At 40.1% G+C, this 24,711-nt stretch overlaps 1 protein-coding gene and 1 long non-coding RNA gene across 7 annotated transcripts in view; one reads left to right on the forward strand and one right to left on the reverse strand.

The window, feature by feature from the left end:
* Nucleotides 1-24,711, forward strand: part of CDKL5 (cyclin dependent kinase like 5) — a 185,842-nt gene that overhangs the window by 151,526 nt on the left and 9,605 nt on the right. For all 6 annotated transcript variants that reach the window (XM_070502015.1, XM_044763101.2, XM_044763103.2 and 3 more), the window contains 6 exons: nt 1,271-1,351; nt 5,507-5,658; nt 10,559-11,525; nt 15,448-15,549; nt 15,836-15,941; nt 18,979-19,102. In XM_070502015.1, the coding sequence (XP_070358116.1) occupies nt 1,271-1,351; nt 5,507-5,658; nt 10,559-11,525; nt 15,448-15,549; nt 15,836-15,941; nt 18,979-19,102 (1,532 nt within the window). The remainder of the gene's footprint in view (nt 1-1,270; nt 1,352-5,506; nt 5,659-10,558; nt 11,526-15,447; nt 15,550-15,835; nt 15,942-18,978; nt 19,103-24,711) is intronic.
* On the reverse strand, nt 15,454-22,878 carry LOC139042651 (uncharacterized). The gene is made up of 3 exons (XR_011499623.1): nt 22,752-22,878; nt 18,391-18,433; nt 15,454-15,592 (listed from the first exon to the last, which is right to left on the reverse strand). It is a non-coding gene; the product is annotated as an uncharacterized lncRNA (long non-coding RNA).

Genomic DNA, 24,711 nt, shown 5'->3' on the forward strand with positions numbered 1-24,711 from the left:
GAATAATTGCTAAAATGCCTCACATAGCATCACTTCCCTCAGAAATCAGTTTTAGATTATTGCCTGTGTGTCTGTGTTAAGTTCATTTTATTCCTTCTGCTTCCTCTATCTAGAAGATGCTGTCCTACTTTTCTCTGTCCTCATGTTTTTCTTAGCTTTTAAAAACTAGTTCGAATATTATCTATAGATTCTTTCTTCTACAGCTGCAAACTACCGTGGTCTCTCCTTTCTCTGAGCTTTGATTAGAATTTACAGCTGCACAGTTTAGTACTGATTGCTTTCCCAGTCACACTGTGGATTGCTTAACTATGAGCTTTAGGTCTTACCCATATTCTGTATCTCCTGCCATACCTGGCACAGTGTGGGGATGATGTCATAATCACTCTTCAGATACCTTGTTTGAATTTTCCTCCATAGGTAGTCCCCCCATCCACTTATTTAGCATCTTCAAGGATTTCAGTACTTCGAAATGCTGTCACGTTGGTATAAAGGAAATATATATTTAAAGCAAAGCAGCCCTCCCGTTGGGAGGGAGTGCATGGCCCTGGACTCTAACACTTTACTGTGCACTTAGATATTATGAAATGTGAATTGGCAGAGGGAAGAATAGAGTTTCTAAATAAACCTGACCTCTTCCCTTCATTTTATTTAAAAATGCCTTTGTTAATTTGGGAGCCTGTTTGCCTTCTGTTCCAACTTACATAAAGGAAGCAGCTGAAAACAGGTCATTAAAAGAGTATATTAAAAGCAATAATAGAACGTGCCTGAATTCACTATTTCTACTTCAGTGGCCTTTCAAGTACTGCCCTCTCTGCCTTTTTTTTTTTTTTCACTTCTCTAATTTTCAGAAGTAAATGGTAATGTTATTGTGAAAAAGGCTTAAGAATTATCTATATGAGCAGACAAATTCTGTATAAACTGTATTATAACTGGATTGTCTATATAGGTAGATAATGCTGTGTAAACTGTGTAAATGGAGTTTCAAATTTTTATATTTTGGTTTGTTTTATATGCTTCATTCAGTATTGTCTGACTAGATTTAAGCATCATCTTTCACATGTGAGTTTTCCTGTTATTTAATATGCAGTCCTATCAATCTATAACTCAAATAGATAGACACCAAAAGTAATATACATATGGAATAAATTTGACTTGGATTGGTACTAGGGCAATAACTTCCAGTCATCAGCTACCATCTTCTACACTCACAGCACATGCACACAAACACCCTTCCCCGTGTGCTGACATTTCTGTCATGTTGTTCTTGCAGTTTCCAGCTGTTAACCATCCTCAGTCATTGGAGAGAAGATACCTTGGAATTTTAAATAGCGTTTTACTTGACTTAATGAAGGTGGGATAAGTTGATGTTGTCTGTATAAAATGTCTTTTGGTTTGTGGGTTCTCTTGTGTCTACATGTGACCATAGCCTGCTTTTATGAATGAAATATTTTGTTAATATATGTATAATGGTGAATAATGGGGGACTATGTCATGTTAAAAGGTATGTAATTTATTTAAAATTGCCACAGTATCTGATATTGTAACATTCCATCTACATAAGACTGTGAGATATCTAAATTATATTCTTAAAATGGACAGAATAACAATCTAAATATAAATAACTAAATAATAAAAAAATTTATTCACCCCTGAAGAGCTGCTCAGGCATAAAGTTTTAAAACAAATCTGAAGATGAATGTTGAAAGAAGAGATTCTAACATTTCTTATTTAAGGCTTCCCATAAGATTATTTTTATCAGTGAACCTAATTCTGCTCTTTTTCTGACTTGGCTGCTTCTCTCCAAGACAGATGGGCTCTTTCTGGCTCTTTTGACACAGCAGGAGCACTGCCACTAGCATGCCTGTGCGCTCCTCTTCCTGCTAGTGCCCCCGTCCGCATCTTCCTGCTCTGGACTACGAAAACATGCTCACCATTTTCTCTTCAAGTTTTTCTTTCGCAGTGTACCGTCGGCCCCTTGAATGAGAACTATTCTCTCATGTTTCTCCAGCTTTCATGGCCGCCAGCCATGCATCAGCAAGTGCTGGTTGTTTGATAGTGGACCTTCAGAACCCGCTTGTTAATAGATCAATTTTATTTTCTTCCCAATCAGCCAGCCATCAAAATCAGAAACGCTACACTGTGCACAGAGCCTTTAAAGGCATACTTAGCACAGTTGGAAATTGCCGAGCAGCACTCTCAGAACTTTGCTGTGCTTTAAACTGTGTTAATCTGTGCTCCAAGGAACACTGTGTAAATAGGTGTGGGGGCAGAGGTGGGGGAGGGAGGCACAGCTTTGGGAAAGGCCACATACCATATAACCTCTCGTAGAGATTCACGATATTCATTAAGCTCTAAAGGCTTTCAGAAATCCCGCAGTAAAGAAGCATTTTTGTCTCATTCAACATTTCCCAAATTTAATTAAATACTGAATACTTTTTTTTTATTTTATAAAACTCTACAGCACTAGCATTCTTCTGAACACAGATTGAGAGATGCTATTAAAAAAAGAACCCTCAAGGCTCTTTCAGGTTAATTAGGCATAAATTATCTTTTAAATCAGTTGGGTTTTGTCAATATGTTCTTTCATGCAATCAATATTTATTTATCAGGGCCTTAATTATTTGGTAACTTTTAAAATGTAAATAGAATAAAGTAGAAGAACTGAATTAAATACAATTTCATGTTTCCTGCCTTTTATCTTTTTTTGGTTAAAAATAATTGAACTTTTTTTGTTAAATTATTACCAAATATAATTAGCAAATGTCAGTGTGGTACCTGGTAAAATCTAGCACAGATAAAGGTACAAAGATAATCTGAATCTTTCTGCATTTATACCATTTTGGAAGTTATACAGTCTAATTCCTATTCCTTTAATATATTTACCCTTAAATTTCTTTGACGTTAAATAAATGTTCTCATTGAAATGTATATTCATACAAATTATGTGTACATCTCAGTTAATTTTTATAATGTAAACATATCTTTGTAACCCCACCAGATTGAGATATAGACACTTATTAGCACACCAGAAGTCTCCTCATGACCCCATCCCAAGCTGTACACCCCTGCCACTCCCCACTCCTGGAAACCACAATTCTGACTTCTATCACCAAAGATTAATATTGCCTTGTTATCATTGAATCTTATATAAATAGAATTATTCCTTTTGTCTTTTAGCTATTTTTGAGAATGAATTTGAAAAATAAATAACACCATTTATCCTATCATGATGAAATATATTCTCTATGCCATTCCCTAAAGCAGATTTGATAATTTTGTCCATATATAAGTGCCTGAAATGGCCATCTCATCCTGCATCTGTTTATACATATCAGTCATTTTGGTGGGGATACAAGTTGCCAGAATTAATCCAAGTCGCTAATAAAGAACAGTTACAATAATTATATGGGCTCTGTTTGGGTAGGAAAAAAAAAAAACGATAATAATGTTGTTTTTCCCCCCGCATACTGAATTTTGAAACTCTTTACTCAGTAAGTTTTGTACTTTCCTCATAATGACTTCATCTTTCCAAGTAATTTGAAAATTAACAGCTGTATTCATAAACATAAAAATAGTTCTTTGTATGTGCAGTAACATCTTAAAATAGCTCTTTAAAGCTAGTAGATATTTGGCTTCTGAAAGGTCTTATGTACTACTAATTTAAAATACTACTCAGGGGCTGACTTTCCTTTGTTTTTAACTAGTATTATATAGTAAAACCATTTTGATGTTAACTGTTTTAACAGCCAGTGAGACCAAAACCATTTTATATATCTCTACAGTTTTTATTTTCTAAGAAGAAAGAATTGGGATAATTTTAGAGGTGTCTGAGTCAACACAAATGTAAATCCACTTGCATATAAGCAGTGGCTTGGGTTACTGGAATCTTTTGACTCCAAGTGAATGTTTCAGTATATGATAGGATCAGAATTCAGATTTTCTGTGGCGCTAGGTTGAAGGTGGTATTGGTAACAAATCTAGGTGTGCTCTTAGTGTTCAACAGTGGATCACAAAGAGATTAACTGTGGGCAAAACCAATGAAAGTGAGCTAGAGATGGATTTGGGAATGCTGGAATTTCACCCTTCTTCCTTTCTCTGAGGGAGAATGTCCATCACTCAAAAAGCAAATTTCAGTGTGGTCTATTGCATTGTGTTAGGTTATGTTTCTTTATATATTTGCTTAATTTTTCAATAACAATTAATTTTAATAATGATTCACCTTTTAAAATCTTGTCCAATTACTTAGATAAATAATATTAGAAGAAAACATTTTAGTTGTAAAAAATCTAATATGTGCAGCATAAAAGGATTAGTACCTTAATGAATAAACAACATTTAGAAATAAATTAGAACAGATACACAAACAGAAAAATAAGAAGGAATATAAGTAACCAATAAACAAAAAATATTCAACCTCACTAGTAATAAAAGATGTGAATTAAAACAGCTGTGAGATACCATTTTTTAAATAATTTATAAATACTGAAAAGTACAATAATGCCTATTGTTGATGAAGGTGCCAGGAAATTGGCAGACTCTCAAGTGCTGAAGGGAGTCTCATTTGAGACAATGTTCCTAGGGGGTAATTTGGCGACACATAGAAAATAATCCTTAAAAGTTTGCATGCCTACCAGTTCCATCTCTAGGAGTTTATCTTATAAAAGGGACCATGGATGTATGCAGATGTTTTAGGTGTTCATCACAGCATTAATTATAATAGTGAAAAGTGGCAGCCATCTAAATGTCCAACAGTAGGAAACTGGTTAAATAAACCATGGTATATTCACACCACAAACTTCTACATGATCATTTAAAAACGTGTTGTAAAGTTATTTGTTGCAGCATTGTTCATAATAATAAAAGAAGGGAAACAACTGAAACGTTTATCATTAGGGAATTGCTAAAAACAGCCTAAGGTACAGACATAGAGTTGAAGCTCTTTACTGATATGGAATGATCTCTTATGATCCATGACCAGTGGAAAGAAAGCTAAGTGCAGGCCATTGTGTGCACGCTACTGTTTGGGTAAAATAAAAGCAGATAAAAATGTGTATAAAGTATCTGTGAAAGGAGGCACAAGAAACTGGTAACGTGGGCTGCCTCCAGAGAGGGGGGACAAGAGAAAGATGAAGAATGTATATTCTTTCATGTGAATACATACTTATTTAAAAATATATTTAAAATGTTTATGTTGTAAAAAATGTTTTGATTAGTAGACGAAAAGTACAAAAGTCGTGTGTATAATAAAAACCAGATTTTGTAAAAGAAAATATGTGTATATGATAATCGAAAAAGGGCTGAGAGGTCCTATCCCTAGAGGACAACAATGGGAAGACTACGGGTGATTTAGATGGCCCTTTTAAAAAAATGTTTTGGACTAAACTGTGTTTGCTAGATATTCTGCAATGACCATGCATTTCTTTTATAAGAAAAAGAAATAAGGTTTTTATTACAATTTAAATTTAACTTTGTAATGTTCTTTCCAATCCTAATTTTATTTCCCAAGAATTTACTGAAGTTGGACCCAGCTGACAGATACTTGACAGAACAGTGTTTGAATCACCCTACATTTCAAACCCAGAGACTTTTGGATCGTTCCCCTTCAAGGTCAGCGAAAAGAAAACCTTACCACGTGGAAAGCAGCACTTTGTCTAATAGGTAAATATTGCCTTTTAAGGAAATACAGATGCAGTGTTGGTCTTACAAGTAGGTGGAGGAGGTGGCTGCTTAAATGATACAATTAGAGAAAAGAAGGAAAGCCCTCTTTATTCAAAAATATCTTCCTTATGCTTATTACATGATTCAGAACCGCAATTAAAGAGCTGTGTGGGTCTTAAAGACTTTCTTCTCTTTAACAAGTACATTATGGAAACCTATGCATTCCTTGGGAAAGGTAGCATGGGTTAGCAACTAAGGGGGTTTCTAGCCTCATGAGCTAGAAGATTTTGTGTAAATGGCACCCAGGGGTGATGCCTGGAGGAAGAAGGGTGGATGAGGGCAAGGGGATTTCTGGAGGGAGAAGAGGATGCCAAACACAGGTGGGTGGGAAGGCACGTAGGGCAATCTTTGCAACTGAACCAGGTAAGTCTGGCTGTATAGAAGGGTCTTGTGTTTTTATTGCTCTTGTCTTTTAACTATTGAGTTAAGAAAGTTTTTTTCCATAAGAATAAGAATAGGGAAATAGTAGTCAGTTTGGTAGATAGCGATTAAAGTTAGTGCCTTTTAAAATATAGCTTTTCAGCATAATCTTAAAAAAAAAATCTGTTTCCTGAGGGAAAAAACTCACAAGGGATTGGACTATGCAATCAGGTTCTCTCTCCAGAACTGACGTTCCCTGATTCTCTTGGTTGCATTTACAGGGGGTCAGTGTGCTTGTCATGGTTTCTCTGTCTTCCTCCCTCTACCAAGAAGCTGGTCTTGTCATCTGGCGTTGCTTAGACTATAGGAGATAGGAAATAGTTTCTCTCATCTACTATTAAGAAGAGAAATAGAGGGGCCGGCCCTGTGGCCGAGTGGTTAAGTTCACGCGCTCCAGGGTTTTGCTGATTCGGATCCTGGGCACGGACAGGCGGGACATGGCACTGCTCATCAGGCCATGCTGAGATGGTGTCCCACATGCCACAACTAGAAGGACCCACAACTAAGTATACAACTAAGTACTGGGGGCATTTGGGGAGAAAAAGCAGAAAAAAAAAAGAAGATTGGCAACAGTTGTTAGCTCAGGCGCCAATCTTTAAGAGAAATATAAAACAATAATTCTTAATATGAACCTTTTTGAATATAAATTTTCTTCCATTTTCCCCCAATTTTCTCTCCATGTAGAACAATTGTTCTTAATCCATTGGAATTTTGAAAGCTCAAGACCTGGTACTTTTTAGAACTGTGAGCACATCCGTAAATTGGCAGTAGCCACTTATCCTGTATTTTCTCTGCTTAACTGTGATGGTGTAATTGTGTTTTACAGCTCTTTACTCTCTTTAAAATGACTGGTTTTGGTTATTGTTTCCCTCACATTTTATAGACCATTCTTCCTGGTTTTTTTTCAGGGAGGCCTGGAATTAGTCCCAAATTCTATTTAACCAAGTTTACGTTCACCTTGTTGTCTGTTTCCATGAGATTTTAGTACACTGAGTCAAGGAATGGTATTCATCATTTGGTTGCTCCTTTGCATTTAGGAGGTTCACATTATGCCTGTGTCTTATCTGGGGTTACTCCCAGTTCAGGTACTTTTTTCTTCCTTCCACCTTGTCACTTGACTCTTCTAGTAGACATTTGCAAAGAAAAAGGATTCCAGCGATATAAAGTTCAGTAGACTATGATAAAGTTTTGATTTGTGCTGTAGTGATTAGTGGTATAACCCATACCATGAAAAGGGGCCTGTGTATTCATCCTCTAGTGACTCACTTGAGAGAGATCCCCAGTGGGGATTTGAGGTTCTCCCTGGGAACCCTCTGTAGGGATCTGACAAGGAGGATGTATGTAGTGATGAGGATATGGTTTATACAGGCCTTTGAGGAGTCTTCCCAAATCCCCTTTTCAAGTAAATGATAATAGAAATTATAAGTAATAAAAATCTCTGGAAGAATTCAGTTTTAGGTCTTGACAGTGTACTAAATACATTAAAGAAAAAGTCCTAAATGGTTTCTCTAGGAATGATCTTTGCTCAGTTTATGTGCATCTGGAAATGTCCTTTTCTCCACACTTGTCTATGGTCCATATTTCCTCCATGGAAGCCCTTCTTGTTAGGGACACTAATTCTTCATAGACCATGACTCCCTTGGACTTCCCAGAACCATTGGAGAGAGTTCACGGCACCATATCACCTTGGCTGCCACTTACACACTCCACTGACTTATCCCTGAGAGACACTCACATACCCTGTCTTCTGTCATCCAAGTTCACATCTCTGTAGGAGAAGCAGTGGGCTCTTGCATTACTTAGCCCCTGCCAAAGTTTCCTTCAAACTCTCCTGAGGTTCTGCTCGCCTTGGACATGGCGGGATGGTGCTTCAGCCTGCCCTGCCCTGCCCTCTCGCCAGTCCTGCTTTGCCAACCTCCATAAAAATGTAGCTTTGCATCTTTGATGTTTGTTTTGAAAAGTTATTTTAAGTAAAGAGATTAACTTTCTAACTATCTATGCTGCCAACCATTTAAGAAGGGTTTATATATAAAATCCTCTTAAGTGGTTGGCAGTTTAACACAGATTCCTTACAGTTGTGTGTCAAAGACATCTATGGAATTTTTGAAGCAGTTTTTTTATTGCGCTTTGGCAGAGCTCCAATTTGAAGACAGTTTGATACCCTTTCTACATAGGAATTATGTGCAAAGCTCAATGGCTTCAGATTAATGTCAAGATAGAAACTTTCAGAATAGCGGTTTAGGCTTTTTGTGTACACTTATGTCAACCGAAATCTGTAACAAATGTTTCTACCTTAACTTTATAGCCTCCCTTTTCATGTTAGAAGTTGTATCTTACGTTGCTGTGAATATGTTCTTTCTACCATGTAGGTTTGTGCTTCACATTGAAAGCAGTGTTTCCAAGAGTTTCAAAAGCTCTAGCAGCTGTCTTCAGTCTTCTCTCTCCTTTCTTGGTCCTCTTTGGAGCTTCAGATGTTTCACAATATCTGGATGTGTTATCTCTGCTATTCCTCTCTCTAGGCCTGAAGGAGAAAGGGTTGGAAATAGGGTTATGAGAACCCAGTGGAGCCAGGCAGGAGGAGCCACCCCGTGGGAGCTGTAATCTGGAGGGACACAGTTCCGATCTAAGTCCGGATGCTGATGCTGGGAAGGAGCAGGGAAGACAGGCTCCAGTCCCTTGCACTGCTAAACCCACCTGGGAGTTAGGTGGTCAGGGAGCCTGGGTGCCACAGTCTGCAGTGTTGGGCTCCTGAGGTCCAGGATGGGGCAGAGAGGAGTGGAAAATGGATTAGGGGTTGGGCAAATGGAGAATAATGAACACACTTGGATCTGTTTATGGGTGAGACTATTTGTCTATCATCGTTTGGGTTTTTGAAAAGTTGCCAAGATATTTTAGTTCCCGAGATCTAAGTTGACAAATGACTCAAATGGTTTAAAACCTGATGCCTTTGGGATACCAGGACTGTCCTTTATTGATCTGGGGATAGACTCTGTTGACATCATTTAACAGAAAGTGAAACTTTCCTTTCTTTGTAATTTCTTGCTGGGTTTGGGATCTGCCATTTAGTTGGCTCATATTTAAGTGACCTTATTTAAGGCTGCAATTCTTGTGACCGAACTGAGAGAGATTAGTGAGTGCATTTAGGAGATGAAGCCTTCCACACTATTGCAGGCTTGCTTGATAGCAGATACTTGTTAACACTCTGGAAGGTAGGACTAGAGGAAAAGGCCCTTACCTTTGATGCCTGAGCAATTGTGGGTTCTCATAGGGAAAATGGGAAGGCATAATTTCACAGATTACCATTCTACAGGAAAAAAAATGTGACTTTTCTTCCAATTAGTATGTGATGGGAGCAAAACTCTCCTAAATCAAACCATCTTTAACAATAGCAATATTTGTAGCAAAATTTTCTGAATGCATAGTAAAGAGGGAAATGTGTAAATTATTTTTCATTTGAAAACATTCTCACCTATCTCAAACTACAATTTGGTCCTGTAAATAGTTACAATAGATCAAACTGACTTTGCTATGATGTCATTTTCAGCTTTTGAATAGAGGACAAGGTTTTCCTCTGGATTTATATTTTGTATTTTAAACCAAGTAGGGAATGAAGCTTTAAATCCTAAAGGAGGCCTCAGACGGCTTGGAATAATGACCTGTGAAATGAAGAAGAGAATAAATTGTGTCTTTTGGAGAGAAATTAACTCGTTAGACCCCTCTGGTCAGTTAGAGATGCGTTCCTGTTTAGCGCACCTGGAGGTGTCTGAAGTACCCCAAGGAGTGCCGCTTCTCCAAAACGTAAACATCGATCACCATGTTTTCCAACAAACCTCACCAGGCAATTTACATTTCTTTTTAGAGTGCCATTTTCTTTTACTGAATGCATTGCTGGGATTCTCATTGTTTGATGATACGGGCTAAAGACAAAAGAGACATTGGTGTCTATGACTGTATATCTCTGAGGCAGGCTGTAAGTTTTATAAATAAAAACGAAGTTCAAAGAACACAGTGACCTTCAAGTCTAAATGTTGCCTTCTGACATTCAAGCAGGCAAAAAAGTTATAGAGTTTGCCTACAGCTCAGCTCTCTTCTTCTTAACAGGCGTTCTATAACAAACACTCATGTGAGCACCAATATAGCAAAAGCATGTTCCCCCAGATTATCAGTTTGAAACTGTGTTGGCAGCAAGTTAGCTGAGCATTTAAGGATGCCAAAATCATTTCATCAGGACTGGTGCTTTGTTGCAGTGACTTGATCTAAGGAACTTACTTCTTAGGGTTACTTGTTAATTGTTGGCACGTATTAGACAGAGTTTTTTCAGTCTTTGAGGTGTCTTAGGTATTTGTCCTTTTTTTTAATGATGCTTTTTGCGTGTCTGCTATTGAGGGAAACTGATATACTTCTCTTGTTTTTAACATAGAAACCAAGCCAGCAAAAGTGCTGCTTTGCAGTCTCACCACAGATCAAACAGCAAGGACATCCAGAACCTAAGTGTGGGTCTGCCCCGGGCTGATGAAGGTCTTCCTGCCAATGAAAGCTTCCTAAATGGAAACCTTGCTGGAGCTACTCTTAGTCCCATGCACACCAAAACCTACCAAGCAAGCAGCCAGCCTGGGTCTACCAGCAAAGATCTTACCAACAACAACATGCCACACCTTCTCAGCCCAAAAGAAGCCAAGTCAAAGACAGAGTTTGATTTTAATATTGACCCAAAGCCTTCGGAAGGCCCAGGCACAAAGTACCTCAAGTCAAGCAGCAGATCTCAGCAGAACCGGCACTCATTCATGGAAAGCTCTCAGAGCAAAGCCGGAACACTGCAGCCCAGTGAAAAACAGAGTCGACATAGCTACATTGACACTATTCCCCAGTCCTCTAGGAGTCCCTCCTACAGGACCAAGGCCAAAAGCCATGGGGCCTTGAGTGACTCCAAGTCAGTGAGCAACCTTTCTGAAGCCAGGGCCCAAATTACAGAGTCTAATACCAGTAGGTACTTTCCATCCAGCTGCTTGGACTTGAACTCTCCCACCAGCCCAACCCCCACCAGGCACAGTGACACGAGAACTTTGCTCAGCCCCTCTGGGAGAAATAACCGAAGTGAGGGCACTCTCGACTCACGCCGAACCACAACCAGGCATTCTAAAACGATGGAGGAGTTGAAGCTGCCTGAGCACATGGACAGCAGCCATTCCCATTCACTGTCTGCACCTCATGAGTCGTTTTCATATGGGCTGGGCTACACCAGCCCTTTCTCTTCCCAGCAACGCCCACACCGGCATTCCATGTACGTGACCCGGGACAAAGTGAGAGCCAAAGGCTTGGACGGAAGCTTGAGCGTAGGGCAAGGGATGGCGGCCAGAGCCAACAGCCTGCAGCTCTTATCGCCTCAGGTACAGCTTAGGACATTGCCCCGATCCTGCTCAGCTTGGGAAGGTGGTGCAGGGGTGTGAATAGTCAGTCTGCGATTTTCCCTACTGCAGGAGGTGGTACTTTCTCGATCGGATGCATTCAGGGAAGCAATATTTAAAGGGCTAATCTTTAAAAAAGAAATAATTTACTTATTTAAGCCAATCACTGAGTACTCAAGAGAACTCAAAAAGCTCGTTTTTAGAAATCTATTTCCTGTCTTAAATGTTCCTTTCTGGCATATTTTGTTGAGAGAATCCTATTTTGATTTATTATAGAATTTATCAGCTATATATGGGTTAGTTTTTAATTTTCTCAAAATTCGGTGTGAATTTATGGGGATTTTCTCTAATCTCTCCAAACCACATTTGCTTAAATCAAACCATTTTGCTAATACCTTACTTGATATCTTAGCTGAATTGGAAGTTTTAAATTTAACTAGAACTATAGGTAAATTTAACTTCAGGCCAGGATAAATGTTAATTTTCATTCTTTTGGGTTGTTTTTAAATCTCAGAGCAATGTTTTCAGCCTAATGCTTCCTCCATCTTACTGATCTTCATACTCTAAAACTGACACTAACCTGTTTAAAAGAAGTAGCATTCATAGAACACATGTTTTTTAAATTCTATTTTCGCGATATGAAACATTCACCTGCATCAAAGAAATGAAGGTGGGGAAAAGCCAATTTCAGAAGGAAGGTTTCATATAGGGAAAGTCCCTTTTAGAGGATATGAAAATAGGTTCATCAGCATGTGTCAGAACTCCAGGAAATATGGATGGAGTATGTCATGGGAGGCTTAGCAAGATGAGTGCTGGGGACGAGGAGGCTGTCAGTAACTCAGCAGTCAGTGTAGCAAGGCAGCTAAGAGCTCAGGCTGGGCAGCCAGACAGATTGGGTTGGTATCCTAGTTCTGCAATGTGCTTCAAGCTGTGTAAATTTGGGAAAGTGATGAAATCTCTCTGTGCCTCAGATTACTCATCTGAGTGTTGTGAGGATTTTACTCGGTGTATAAAGCACCATGCCCAGTGCCCAGCACAGAGTAAGCGTCGAACAGATTTTAGTTGTTGCTGCTTCTGTCGGGGCTGTTCTTTAGACGTTGAACACCTTCTCTGTGCTGGATATTCTCAGACACTCAAAAGAGTGTCTGATGTGGGGTTCTTGCCCTTGAGAAATTTATCTTCTCTCAGGGAAGATTAAATTATACATGATAACAATGAAATAATTAAGAACCAAATTACTATAGCACTGGCTATAAATAGGAGTTGGGAACAGGGAGAGATCATTGTGAGCAGGAGCAGTCAGAAGTGGCTTTAGGGGCAAATGAAGGTCTTGCTCTGAGCTGAGGTGTAGACAAAGGTTTGAAATGGCTAAAGAATGAAGATGTGTTCAGCCGTTTACTGAGCAAGGCACCACGATAAGTTCTAATTAGAAGGATGAAAAAGATGTAGTCCTCCTTCACTTGGAGTGTGCGAGCTGGGGGAGAGGAGATGGCACACATTTGCCAACGGATAGGCCCTTCTAATACTGTGAGGCTGCGTGGCGCACTGTGCTGGAGGTGTGTGTGCCTCGGACAGAGAGGAGCAGCGCGGTCCCGGCAGGGGCTTGTGAGAGGCCTCAGGAGAGGAGGCATCTGAGCAGAGACTGCTGGGATTTAGCCAGGGGAGGAAAGCAGAGACGATATCAGGAAAGAGGCTCGAAGGGAGGGCAGAACAGAGCACTTTGAGGAAAAGAGGGTAATAAAGACATTAAATAGCATGCTGTGCTGTGGGGATTGCAACTTGTTTCACGTTGCTGGAGTGAAAAATGCCAGATTCGGGGTGGCTTTTGCAATAATCTAAGCATGAGATGGGGAGAGTATGTTCTGGACTAAGTCAGTTCGAGTGGGAAAACAGAAAGAGTGGGTTTTCAAGACACCTCAGAAGTAAAAACAACAGGACTTGTGAATTGAAGGATTCAATATAGGAAAAAGAAGCCTTCACGGTTTCTTTTCTAGGGCTTCTTTGAGAGTAGAAGAGAGGACTTTCGAAGTCACCTAATTCAACCCCTTTATTTCACAGATGAGCATGCTGAGGTTCCGAGAAGTTGGGTGGGTTGCCCAGGTTTACCCCACTAGTTCAGGGCAGAGCTATGATCATGAGGCAATGTCTAGTTTCCTAGGCCAGCACTCTTCACGCTGTCATGCTGACATGTTCAGGTTGAAGTGACCCTCGGCCCCTAAGCAGAGGTGTTTCTCCACAAGGTTGGAAAGACCATCTGGTGCCCAGGGGAGAAGAAGGGCAGGAGATACACACTTGCACATGGAGGAGATACACATGGCAGGAGATGTTATGATCGGAGTCAGACCAGTGGTCGGAGGAGCTCCCGAGGATCCCTCTAGAGAGAAGAGAACCTCTAGGGCCTAGAAAGATCTCTAGAGCGTGGTAGCTGCCCATAGACGTTACATGGAGGTCAGAGCCAGGTAAAGTATGCTAGCATTAAGCATAGTGTAAACAGAGAAGAAGTAAGAAAAACAAAAAGCTATAACTTGGAAAAGGCAAATGGACTGGCTCTCTGAGAGTTCCAGAAAAAAGACTTTGTGAGCATGGTGGAAATAAGCTAATTATAAACAGCGACTGGCCTAAGCATAGATCCAACTGTTACTGAATTTTTAAGTCCAGTTTGGGAGGTACAGTGCCAAGCTGCAAGAAAGTACAAGTTTAAAGGCACAAAGATGGCAGACGGCTTGACAAGTAACCAAAGCTGTGAATAAATGGTGGGAATCATGCTCTTGCAAAGTCTTGTGGCCACCTTCAAGAGCAAGGGGACTGGGCTGACACTGTCACTTAAGAGTTTAGGTTAGATGTAAATCATGTGTTTTCTAAAACACTTTTCCAGAGGCCTTTGTAAACAATACAGGTGATAAAATTCAAATGAGATCTTGTTACAAAGTAGAAAGAAGAAAAGCTACATTAGTGATTTCCTGCCCAGAATCCTTTCATAGTACATTTGGGGAGTGAGGGGGAGAAAGATAGAATCATGTTTTGAACTTTAAATAAAATGTTTTTGATATATCACGAAAGGCTCAAGATAATAGTCTTTCTGTGTGTAATGTACGGATACACAATGCAGCTAACTCCTCCTAATGGCTTGGTAATTTTGTTCCTTAATCTTTTTTTCCAAGGGTAGAAAATGCTACTTTTCCCCTCAGTGAACACCATTGTGGACCAAGGCTGCTCTTAGCTGTGACTCACTTCCTTGAGAGAAATAGGTAGTGTCTCCGGAGATGAGCGCTGTCATGATTATGATTAAGAAAATACATGAAATATAAGTACTGTTATCCTTGGGAAGATGGAGAAGAGAACTCAAGTCCATAAGCTACAGTAGTTAGGGAATTAAGATAATACAGTAGTTAGTTATTAAGAATACTGATTCTATTCGTTGATATATTCAAAGAACATTTGTTTGCATCTGAATCTGCTAATATAAGACCTTCATGAAAAATAATTTTGGATCTGCGCAGTTCTTTTTGGAGAACTCAGCCCAAAATCTGCTAGAGAAATTTTAGATTAACTAATAGAATCTCTAATTAGAGTGCTGCTCAGAACCATGACTATCTAGATATTAGGAAGAGGATTTTCTTTGTTTTTAATAATTAATTGAACTATTTTCAGAGAAATTCATTCCCAGCTCGCCTTCACTTTAATGAGAATTTCACTTTCCATTTGTGTGACATTTGTTTGACTTATTTTACATTCATCAGACGATTCACTCTTTTATGGGACAATTTGTGTTTTAGCCAACCAACATTTTTTATTTTAGCCATTTGAGGTACTGGTTCTACCAAATAAAGCCCCTGGTGATTGAGGTGATTTTCATTCTTGGGAACAGGGCACTCTTATAAATGCTTTTAAATTTGACTTCCAGCCTGGAGAACAACTCCCTCCGGAGATGACTGTGGCGCGATCTTCCGTTAAAGAATCCTCCAGAGAAGGACCCTCTTCATTCCATACACGGCAGAAGTCTGAGGTCTGAATTCTCCAGAGTTGCTGTCTTTTATGATAAAATGTACCTGTAAAGATAAATTGTAATGATGTCAAATGACCAATCTTTTAAAATGTGTTCATACTCCATCTCCTGCAAATAATTTGTACTTGCTTGTAAAGTAAGTGGTTTTCCTCAAGCCACAGTTCTGAATTTTCTCTTTAAAAGAGCCTAGAGTAAATTATAAACCAATTAGGCACTGTTCTAAGTTCACAGGCCACGTTGTCCATGCTCTGTCTTTTACTTTTTATAAACCTGTTTCCTGTCTCAGGGTGGATCATATCATGACCCTCACTCTGATGATGGCACCGCCCCTAAAGAAAATAGACACCTATACAATGATCCTGTTCCAAGGAGAGTTGGCAGCTTCTACAGAGGTAAGCCCGGCCCCTAGCACCCACCAGGGCCCTCTCCCCTCTCCCTGTCACTAAACCTCCAGGCTTCGCCCCTCACTACATTTCACTGCCCTGATTGCCATCAGACCAGCGTCGTTCTTGCCTGCGCTGTTGCCTTCCAGCACTTCTCCCTGCCGTGGGTGCCACTGTTCAGGCCCTCGTTGTATCTGACTTGGGTTCTTTGAGTAGCCTCTCAACTGGTCTCCCTCTCGCCAAGGTCGCCATTGAAACAGTCCCTGGAATGATCTTTCTGAAGCTGTGTTCTGACCCCACCCCTCATTCATTCAGTTAAGTCATAAAATATTTATCCATGTCACGTGTCTGCCTGACACTGTTCTAGCTTAGAAGAACATGTCAGTGAACAAGACAGCCAAAGGTCTCTACCCTCACAGAGCTCACGTTCTCATGAGGAGAGAGCAACACTAAATGGAATAATTATATAGAGCAGTAAAAGGTAAGAAATGCTACAGGGACAAAAATAGAGCAAGGCAACCCATTGTCCCCCCAGACCCCCACTCCAGTCCTCTCTCTCTCACCTGCTGAGTCCTCTGTTGGCTTCCCATTGGCATCAGGACAATATCTGAATTCCCTAAGATGGCATTCCAGACTTTCCGTGTCCTGGCCCTTGCCATCCTCTCCAGCTGCTCCCCCTCCTCTCTGGTGCCCAGCCTGTGGGACTCGCATCCAGGCCTGCCCCTGTCTGGCCTGACATGCGCTCCTCCCCCTGCTTGCATAGCTTGTTTCTGTTCTTTTGAGATTCTACTTTGAGGTCCTCTGCCGTGTGATGTCTTCCCTGCCCACGCAGACGAAATGAAGTGTTTCCTCCTCTGTTCCACCCATGGTTCCTTGCCTAGGCCTCTAACATAACACAGACCACACGGCACTGATTCGTTGTCTGTGTTTCTCACAAGATTGCAAGGCCCTCAAAGACGTTAAGTTCTCTATCTTTTCCTCTTTTACCCTCATTGACTAGCACACTGCCTGGCAGTTTCATAAACATTTGTTGACTGAATGAAAGAAAGTCTTCAAGTGTACTTGCACAACCTTAAAAATGTACTTCAGTGTTTAATAGACAATGAAAACATGCTTCGGGGGCTGTGTGGATTTAGGAGACATTGACAGAGAAAGGCATCTCCTTTGAGGAGCTATGTGGTAATAAAGTGAGAGCCCCTGGGAAGCCCCAGCCCCTAGTGGATAGACTGACGCCAAGCCCATTAGGGTGGGGACAATGTCCTAGGTCCAGGAGGCTCAGCTTCTCAAAGCCTTCAAGGGTCACTACTACCTTCTACAGCCGCTCATGCCCACATTGCCTGGCTTCTCACTATTCTGTTGATTAGGGAGGACAGCTGGAAAGAGGCAGGAATTGGGAGGGAACATGGAGAACTGCTTGGTCATTTTAATTAGGAACCTGAGCTAAATACATGTATACAAGTGTTATTTAGGACTAAATGTCTATTGAATGATTAGGCTACTCTGTTCTCTCCCAGCCCCACCTTTGAAAAAAGCATAAGGCATCCAATATGCCTTTTAATGCATTTCTTTCTTTTTTCTTTTCTTTTTTTTTTTGTGAGTAAGATTGGCCCTGAGCACACATCTGTTGTCAGTCTTCCTCTTTTTGCTTGAGGAAGAATGTCACTGAGCTAACATCTGTGCCAGTCTTCCTCCACTTTATATGGGATGCTACCAAAGCGTGGCTTGACAAGCGGTGCTAGGTCTGTGCCCGGGATCCGAACCTGTGAACCCCAGGCTGCAGAAGCAGAGCACGCGAACTTAACCACTATGCCACCAGGCCAGCCCCTGATGCCACAGTTACTTTAGAATCCTATGGAAGTAAAATTTTAATTCAGATTAAAGTTAGTTAAAATAAAATATTGTAGTGTACATGAGCAAAAGCCTTTTCTTTTGTCACTGTTTTACTTCCAAAATGGACTATACACGTTATTTCTATTGATGTCTGGAGAATATACTTTGACATGAAATGTTAGTGAAGTTTTAAATTAATTAATCAGTTGGTCTTTGACCTCTGAAAACACCATTTTATTTTGATTGCAAGTGAATTAAATTGGTTAATATCACCAAAGTCCCTCATTTTTCTTCCTCATAATCCACTTCAGGGTTTGGCAGGTAGAATATTTTTATTTTAGAAAGTCTAGAAATAGAAGGAAAAGATTTAACTAGGTGAAACATCTGGAGACTAAATCTTGATTTAGTAGTATCATTGAAATGACAGATGTTTCCATAATACTTCCTGTTTCCAGTCTTTCTGGTCAAGAGTCAAGTGAAATGGTGTCATTTATCTTGATATACAGCCTGTGTATTCCTTTTGCGATGAAACTTGCAGTGTATTTTGATTTATGACCAAGCTTAGAAATTGACGAGAAAAGATAGTAACCGTCCCTCCCCCCCAAAAAGCAGAAAAGTGTTTACTCACTTGCGTTGTGCTTTGTCTTTCTGTTCATTCTTGGATTGAGAACCTAGAGAAAAATAGTATTTTTATGCAAATAATCAAATTTATTTGGAATTTAGTTAAAAATATGCAAAATTGATGCTGCCTCCCAAGCATAAAGCCTCAACTGTAGTTTGTATATTCCAGCACCCATATTGTTAGGAGTCACTTCAGACCAAGAAGGGAGTTTGCATAGTTGAGTCTATGATATAAGAAAGCCTCAACTCCAAAGAATGTCAAAACAGTGGCAGGGGGTGGGGGTGCTATCATATTCATACTTTAAAATATCCTACAACGTTCAATTTGTCAGCTGTCAGGTCAGTTTATGTTTTGAATCCATAATTACCTGGCGTTAACTGACCCTTGCAAGTTACTGTCGTGAGCAGTGGTGAGAGGGAGAATGTTCCCTGGAATGCTTCCGCCCTCAGAAAACACAAGTTATAATGAAGGGCAGATGAGGATTTTACCTGTTTGTTAGCTTATTTTCTTTGTGTGAGAGAAAATGCGATTGAATAACATGAGAACTGCTTTGACCAAGGGGGCACATCAGTGGCTTATTTTTTCTTTATTCAGTGCCGTCTCCACGTCCAGACAATTCGTTCCATGAAAATAATGTGTCAACCAGAGTTTCTTCCCTACCATCAGAAAGCGGCTCTGGAACTAACCACTCAAAAAGACAACCAGCGTTTGATCCGTGGTGAGTATTTTGGTTTGTTTTCTTTTTTAATCGTAGATTTGAGATTTCAAAGAAATTCTGGATAAACTTTTAGCTTTCTTTCTCCTGCTTGGCCTTTCTTTCTTGAGAGAGATTGTTTGATAAGGAAAATATGATTTGTCATTCTTCGTAGTGGTTTCTACATATAAGTTCAGCACTTATATTAGATATCATATAAAAGAAAACAATCTCCTGGGTCAGTAAACACCTCATAAGTCTTCCATTGCATTCTCCTGACATGATTGATGTCTTCCGCTGTCTCCTCTCTTGTTGCTCTTGAGTCACGTAGCAGACAGTTTGCTTAGCACTTTGTGTGCACTGCTCACTCAGTCCACACAATCAGCCTTTGAAGTAGGGATGGCTCCCGTTCTACAGGTGAGGACACTGCACCTTAGAGAAGGTGAGGAGCTTGCTCGGTGCTGGACAACCAGTAACAGGGCGGAGGGAGCCAGGATCTAGACCTAGATAGGCTTTGACTCCAAAGCTCGTGTCTTTCACCTCTCTGCCACCTGAATTTCATTCGGGGTGAAAGGAGAGAAATAAGGGAACAACCCTGTATGCTACCACAAAAACGTAATGGTAGTCAGAGGTTAAAATGAGGCACCAACTTTGTTTATCCTTTTATCTTTTTGGGTCATATGTAATAAAAATTTGGGGAGAGAATTATAATGTGTATCAAGTCTCATTAGCAGATCTATCTGGGGAGTAAGGACTTTTTTTTTAATAATGTAGACTTTATATTCTCAGCTGCCCAGAATCTAGGTGTGAGGGTTATTTATGTGTACTTCATAGAACTACTAAATTCTTCATTAAGAGAAGAAAATGGCGTATCACTGTAACACACTGAATTTAGAATCAGATCATTTTGTCAGAGATTCCATCTGTGGTATTTGTTGCTGGAGGTCACAGAAGGGCCTAGGTCAGTACTCCTAACTCTGTGTGATTTCACAATTTGGACCCTGTTGGTAGGGTTATATCAAGGTTTCAGTGTTACTGTGCCCTATGGTGAAAATAACTTACTTATTTTAAAAACAATAATAAAAACGATCTTTTTAAAGCTGTAAATACTTTTATAAGCACACTTTACATCCATTGCCTTATTTATGAAATGAGAGTTTTAATATTAGTGACAAGAAGTTAGACTCTGAAAGTAGGATATCTTGATTAGTGTCCCCTTCTGGCCATGTAACTTTGACCCTTCTGCCCCTTGGTTTCCTCATCTGTAGAACAGGTCTAAGAATAACAGCTCCCTCCTAGGCTCCATGTGATCACTAAATGAGGTAAACCATCCAAAGCACCTAGAGCAGTGCCTGGCCCTGTTGTGACTTCTTAACAACGGCCACTTTTATTTTAATGTCCTCTGACTTCAGTATGATTTGGCAGGTGTCTCCTCTCCACTTACTTTGCTGATAACCTTTGGTGCATTCTTTCTCCCTGAAACTGTAGGCAAGATCTCCTATACATTAACCTGAGAGCACACGTATGGCTTCTTTTAGTCACCAGCACTGACAGTTTTCAGCTGTGGCTTTGACAAGCTCTAAGAATAGTGTCTAAAATTGTGAGAACACAGAAGTGCAGAAGGAAGTGTTATTCCTCCTGGTCATTGCACGAGGAAGTGGTGATGGTTTAAAAGAGTATCAATTATAGATTAATATAGACCTGTGAAAATTAGGTAGGTCAGATCAAAACTAAATCCAAATATAGGATAGGTAGTATTAACAACATATTGTTTCTGTCTTTTTGATAATCAGTTTGAGTAGAGCTTGTTTAGACCTGGGTATGTGTAGAAACCTGAAAACAGTTGTTTTAGAAAGAATTAGAGGCACAATTGAGGTGTTGAACTTTACACAAATCTTCATCAAGTCATCCCTACTCTGATACTACTTTTATGAGGCTTGAGAGAGTTCCAGAATTGCCAATGATAAATTGGCAATATTCTTTTCTTCCCACTACTCCTTATGATAATGCTGTCGATACTTTTCCTTCATGCATCACATCTAACTTAGTCTTAGTCGTTCATTAAGCTTGATTTGTCTTTGTTTTGTTTTCCTTAAACAAAATTTCTCATTGGTTCACCATATTGTGTATATTTGAGAGAGATGCAGTTTGATAACTGTTACAAACACATGAACGAACCTTGCTATGGTAGCATAGTGAATTGCTATTCCTAAATTATCAGTTACCTAAGGTCAGTCTGTTTCTCCTTGATAGTAGTACTTTACATTTCTTTTGGGAAGGGAATATTTATTTGTACAGTGTACACATTTCTTGCAATGGAAAAATCAATCTACTATGTCATATTTTAAAGTGATAAATAGATATTGTAGTCTAAGATCCAGGGTGGTTATTCTGGCCATCTCAGCTATCCAGAATCCAGTTAAGAACTGGGAAATAAGCCAAAATATCGCAGAACAAGAGAAATAGAGTTAATGCAGTCAGATGCATCATCTTTACTAATGGGAAAACACCTCTACCCTCCCCGTGAGCCTGTTTGTTCTTCTTTTATGCACATTTCTAGCAGTTGGCGCTGAGATTGTCAGGCAAGAAATAATCCCAGGTGACAATACAGTGTGCAGAGGAGAATGATCCCGAGCAATACTGTGGAGAGAAGAGGGTATTTTTGCATTTTCTCAGGCCCCCAGTGGGAAGATCATTTCTAACCCTTATGGTTTCATACATAGAATAGATATCCATGTAGAATATGTATTTATAAAATAGGCTGCTCTTTGCTTAAAAAGGCAAAGTATATAAATATGTTTAGGAGGATTGCTGTCAAAATTGGGTTAAAAATTGATGGTTAAACAGTAAACCAAATTAATTAGAAATCCTAGTAGTTAAGTGAAGAATTGCTGTCACTCACTCGTACAATCCCCAGCTTTTTCTTCTCGTAAAGTTATGAATATATTGGTATCCATTATTACTTGCCGCCATAACTCACAAAATTATTCCCTGATTTTCTCTTCTCGGACATTAACTGACCACCCTAGTCACACTGCCAGGGTAAGGCCGGGGCAGGGCAAGTGCCCCTCTCCTCTTCCACTCACCTTCAGGCTACTCCCAACGGGGTTATACTGAAGCCCCGGGAGTCTGACCCTCCGTCAGACCTCTGAGTCTCCCGCCTGGAATCCGTGAGCAGCTTGAGGTCACACTTGTTTCATTCTTTTCTGTAGCTGCAACACTTAACACAGGGCTTGGCATGTACGAAGTGCAAGCTGACTTTGATTCAGTCAATTTTAATTCCTTCCCTTTTTTAGGTGAATCTTTTAAATTCTCTCTTTCCTTTTGACCTCTTATGGAAATAGCTGTTGTGTTAGATAACTTTTGAGTCCCATGACTGTGCAGGAAGGAGACTGTTACCCCTGTTACCCCCAGTACCATCATCCTTACCCCCTCCCCGCTGTTTTATCAGCCCTGGAAAATGTGCCAGGTGACTAGCTGCGTGGTCCTTCTCAAAGCTCCCGTCCCTGAGATTTATGTGATTGCCCACTTGTCCTTCTCTTGTGCTGCTCCTCTTGGACCCATCTGTTACCTATACAGTTAGCTCAGCTCAGCACATAACTGTCAGCCATACCAGGTAGAATCGCAGGGTCCAGAATTCACAAATGAGATAGATTATGGGGCTCGCTCTTACCCATTTGGCACAGTACCGGTTGTAAATGTCCAAGTCTCTCTCTTCATTCTCTGGTATAACACACAGCTTTTCAGGTGCCTATGTTCCAGGCAGCTTCTCTCCATCTCTCTGAGTCTCTCTGCCAGGATTTTCTCCCTTTTGTTTCTCTTTTAATTCTCTGTATATGTTTCAGTGTAGCTTCTCCGTTTCTCTCTCCCACTTGCGCTCTTTCTCTTTCTCTCTGACTTCCTTCTGTGTCTTTTGTGATGCACGCACACTTACGCTTCACTCCTGTCATCCTCTAGTTCAAGGGTAATTTATTTCCTTTTTTGTTTTGGCCTCTGAGATTTCCCCCACCTGGATCTTGGCCCCACTGCCTCTGCTCAGCTTCAGTTTGAAGATGCTTTCCCCGTCATTCCCTCTGCCCTGCCAGCTCTGGTTTCTCCAGTACCTCTGGAAAGACCCTGCAGAGGGCATTTGATTCATCTTCCCTGGGTTTTGGGGACATTGAAACTGCAAACACTAGACTTTTTGCCCTGCTCCTTCTTCTCTTTCATTACCCTGCCCCCTGCCCCTCTCCTCATGCCTTCATCTTATTGGATAGACACTCTTCTTCCCACTCAAATCCTCCTCCTCCTAGGACTAGTGTCTTAAGCCTTCCCTTCCTTTCGCACCAGCATTAAGGTTCTTATAGTAGTGCCCATTCCCATCCTGAGGTTGTAGTCATGATGAGCGTGTTCCCCTTGAAGATCTCCTGGATTGGCAGAAAGCACTTTTACTGCTGACCCTTGTCAGGCTTTTGAGATTTTGTTGACTTTCATTCTGCTTGGTAAAAGCTTCTATCCGTTAATCTGAATACTCTGCTGTGCTTCTAGGTCATGTGCAGACCCCGTTATGGAAGGACATAAGCTATATCACAAGCATATAATTCTTGAACTTCTGGAAATTACAGAACATTAAAAATAGTGTGACTGGTTGGACTAGATGGTGGCTGGGGTTCCCTAGAACCCTAACGTGACTGGATGCTGTAGCCTGGGATCAAGTTTAGGGCAGCCTGTCTTTAGGCTCCAGGCAAGGGTTTCATCTCCTTAATCCCAAAAGTACTTGTCGTAAGAAACTTTGACCAAATTCCCAGGGTCTAGGCCCACTCTGTCATTGGGATGCAAGGGTTTTCCCAACAGCAGAACACTGCATTTTAAGAATTGTCTCACTGTTCCATTCTCACCCATTCCATCACGTCTGAAATTTGCTAGCTTTCAAAATTATAAATGCGTCATTCTGAGTTCCAACACTGGTTGTTTTATTAATTGTGTTGTATTATAAAACTTTCACTTTGGAGCTTGGAACTCTCTCAATGATGTTCAAAATTGCAGGTCTTAATAAGTTTCAGGAACACTTGGGTCTACAGTACGTGTTTGTACTTCCTTGGTGTTCTCATTGACTTGTAGTCTGAACACTTAAATGATTATTGCTCCTTCAAACAGTCATAGTTTTTACTTGCTGTTTTTTATCTGTCTGTTCTCTCTCTCCCAATCTTCCCTTGTTCTCTTTGATCTTGAGTTCTTGGTTTTTCAAATAAATTTTGTGTGGTTTGTAAAACCTTTTTATTATATCTGTAGTGCATGTTTGCTGTTGAAATTAAAAAGAAGGAACCATAAATCACCAATAATCCTGCCACTGAGAGAAGATTGCTATTAAGATTTTATTGTATTTTCTTCCTGCCTTTTTAAAAATGTGTGCATATGTACACGTACGTACCCTTTTTTAATACAATTGAGCTCCTATTATGTAGAAAGCTTTGAATCTTGTAGTTTGAATGTTCCTTCATATCAGTGAAAATTATTTGAAATGTGATATATTTTTAATAGTTTTAGGATGTTTTCTATCATGTGGATCTATAATAGTTTATATAGATGTTCTCTGCCTTCACACAGATTTAATCAAGTAAAGGATGCTACTTTGCTCATGTTTTCTTAGATGT

The sequence above is a fragment of the Equus asinus genome, chromosome X, assembly GCF_041296235.1.
Source record: "Equus asinus isolate D_3611 breed Donkey chromosome X, EquAss-T2T_v2, whole genome shotgun sequence".
NCBI classification, from domain to species: domain Eukaryota; kingdom Metazoa; phylum Chordata; class Mammalia; order Perissodactyla; family Equidae; genus Equus; species Equus asinus.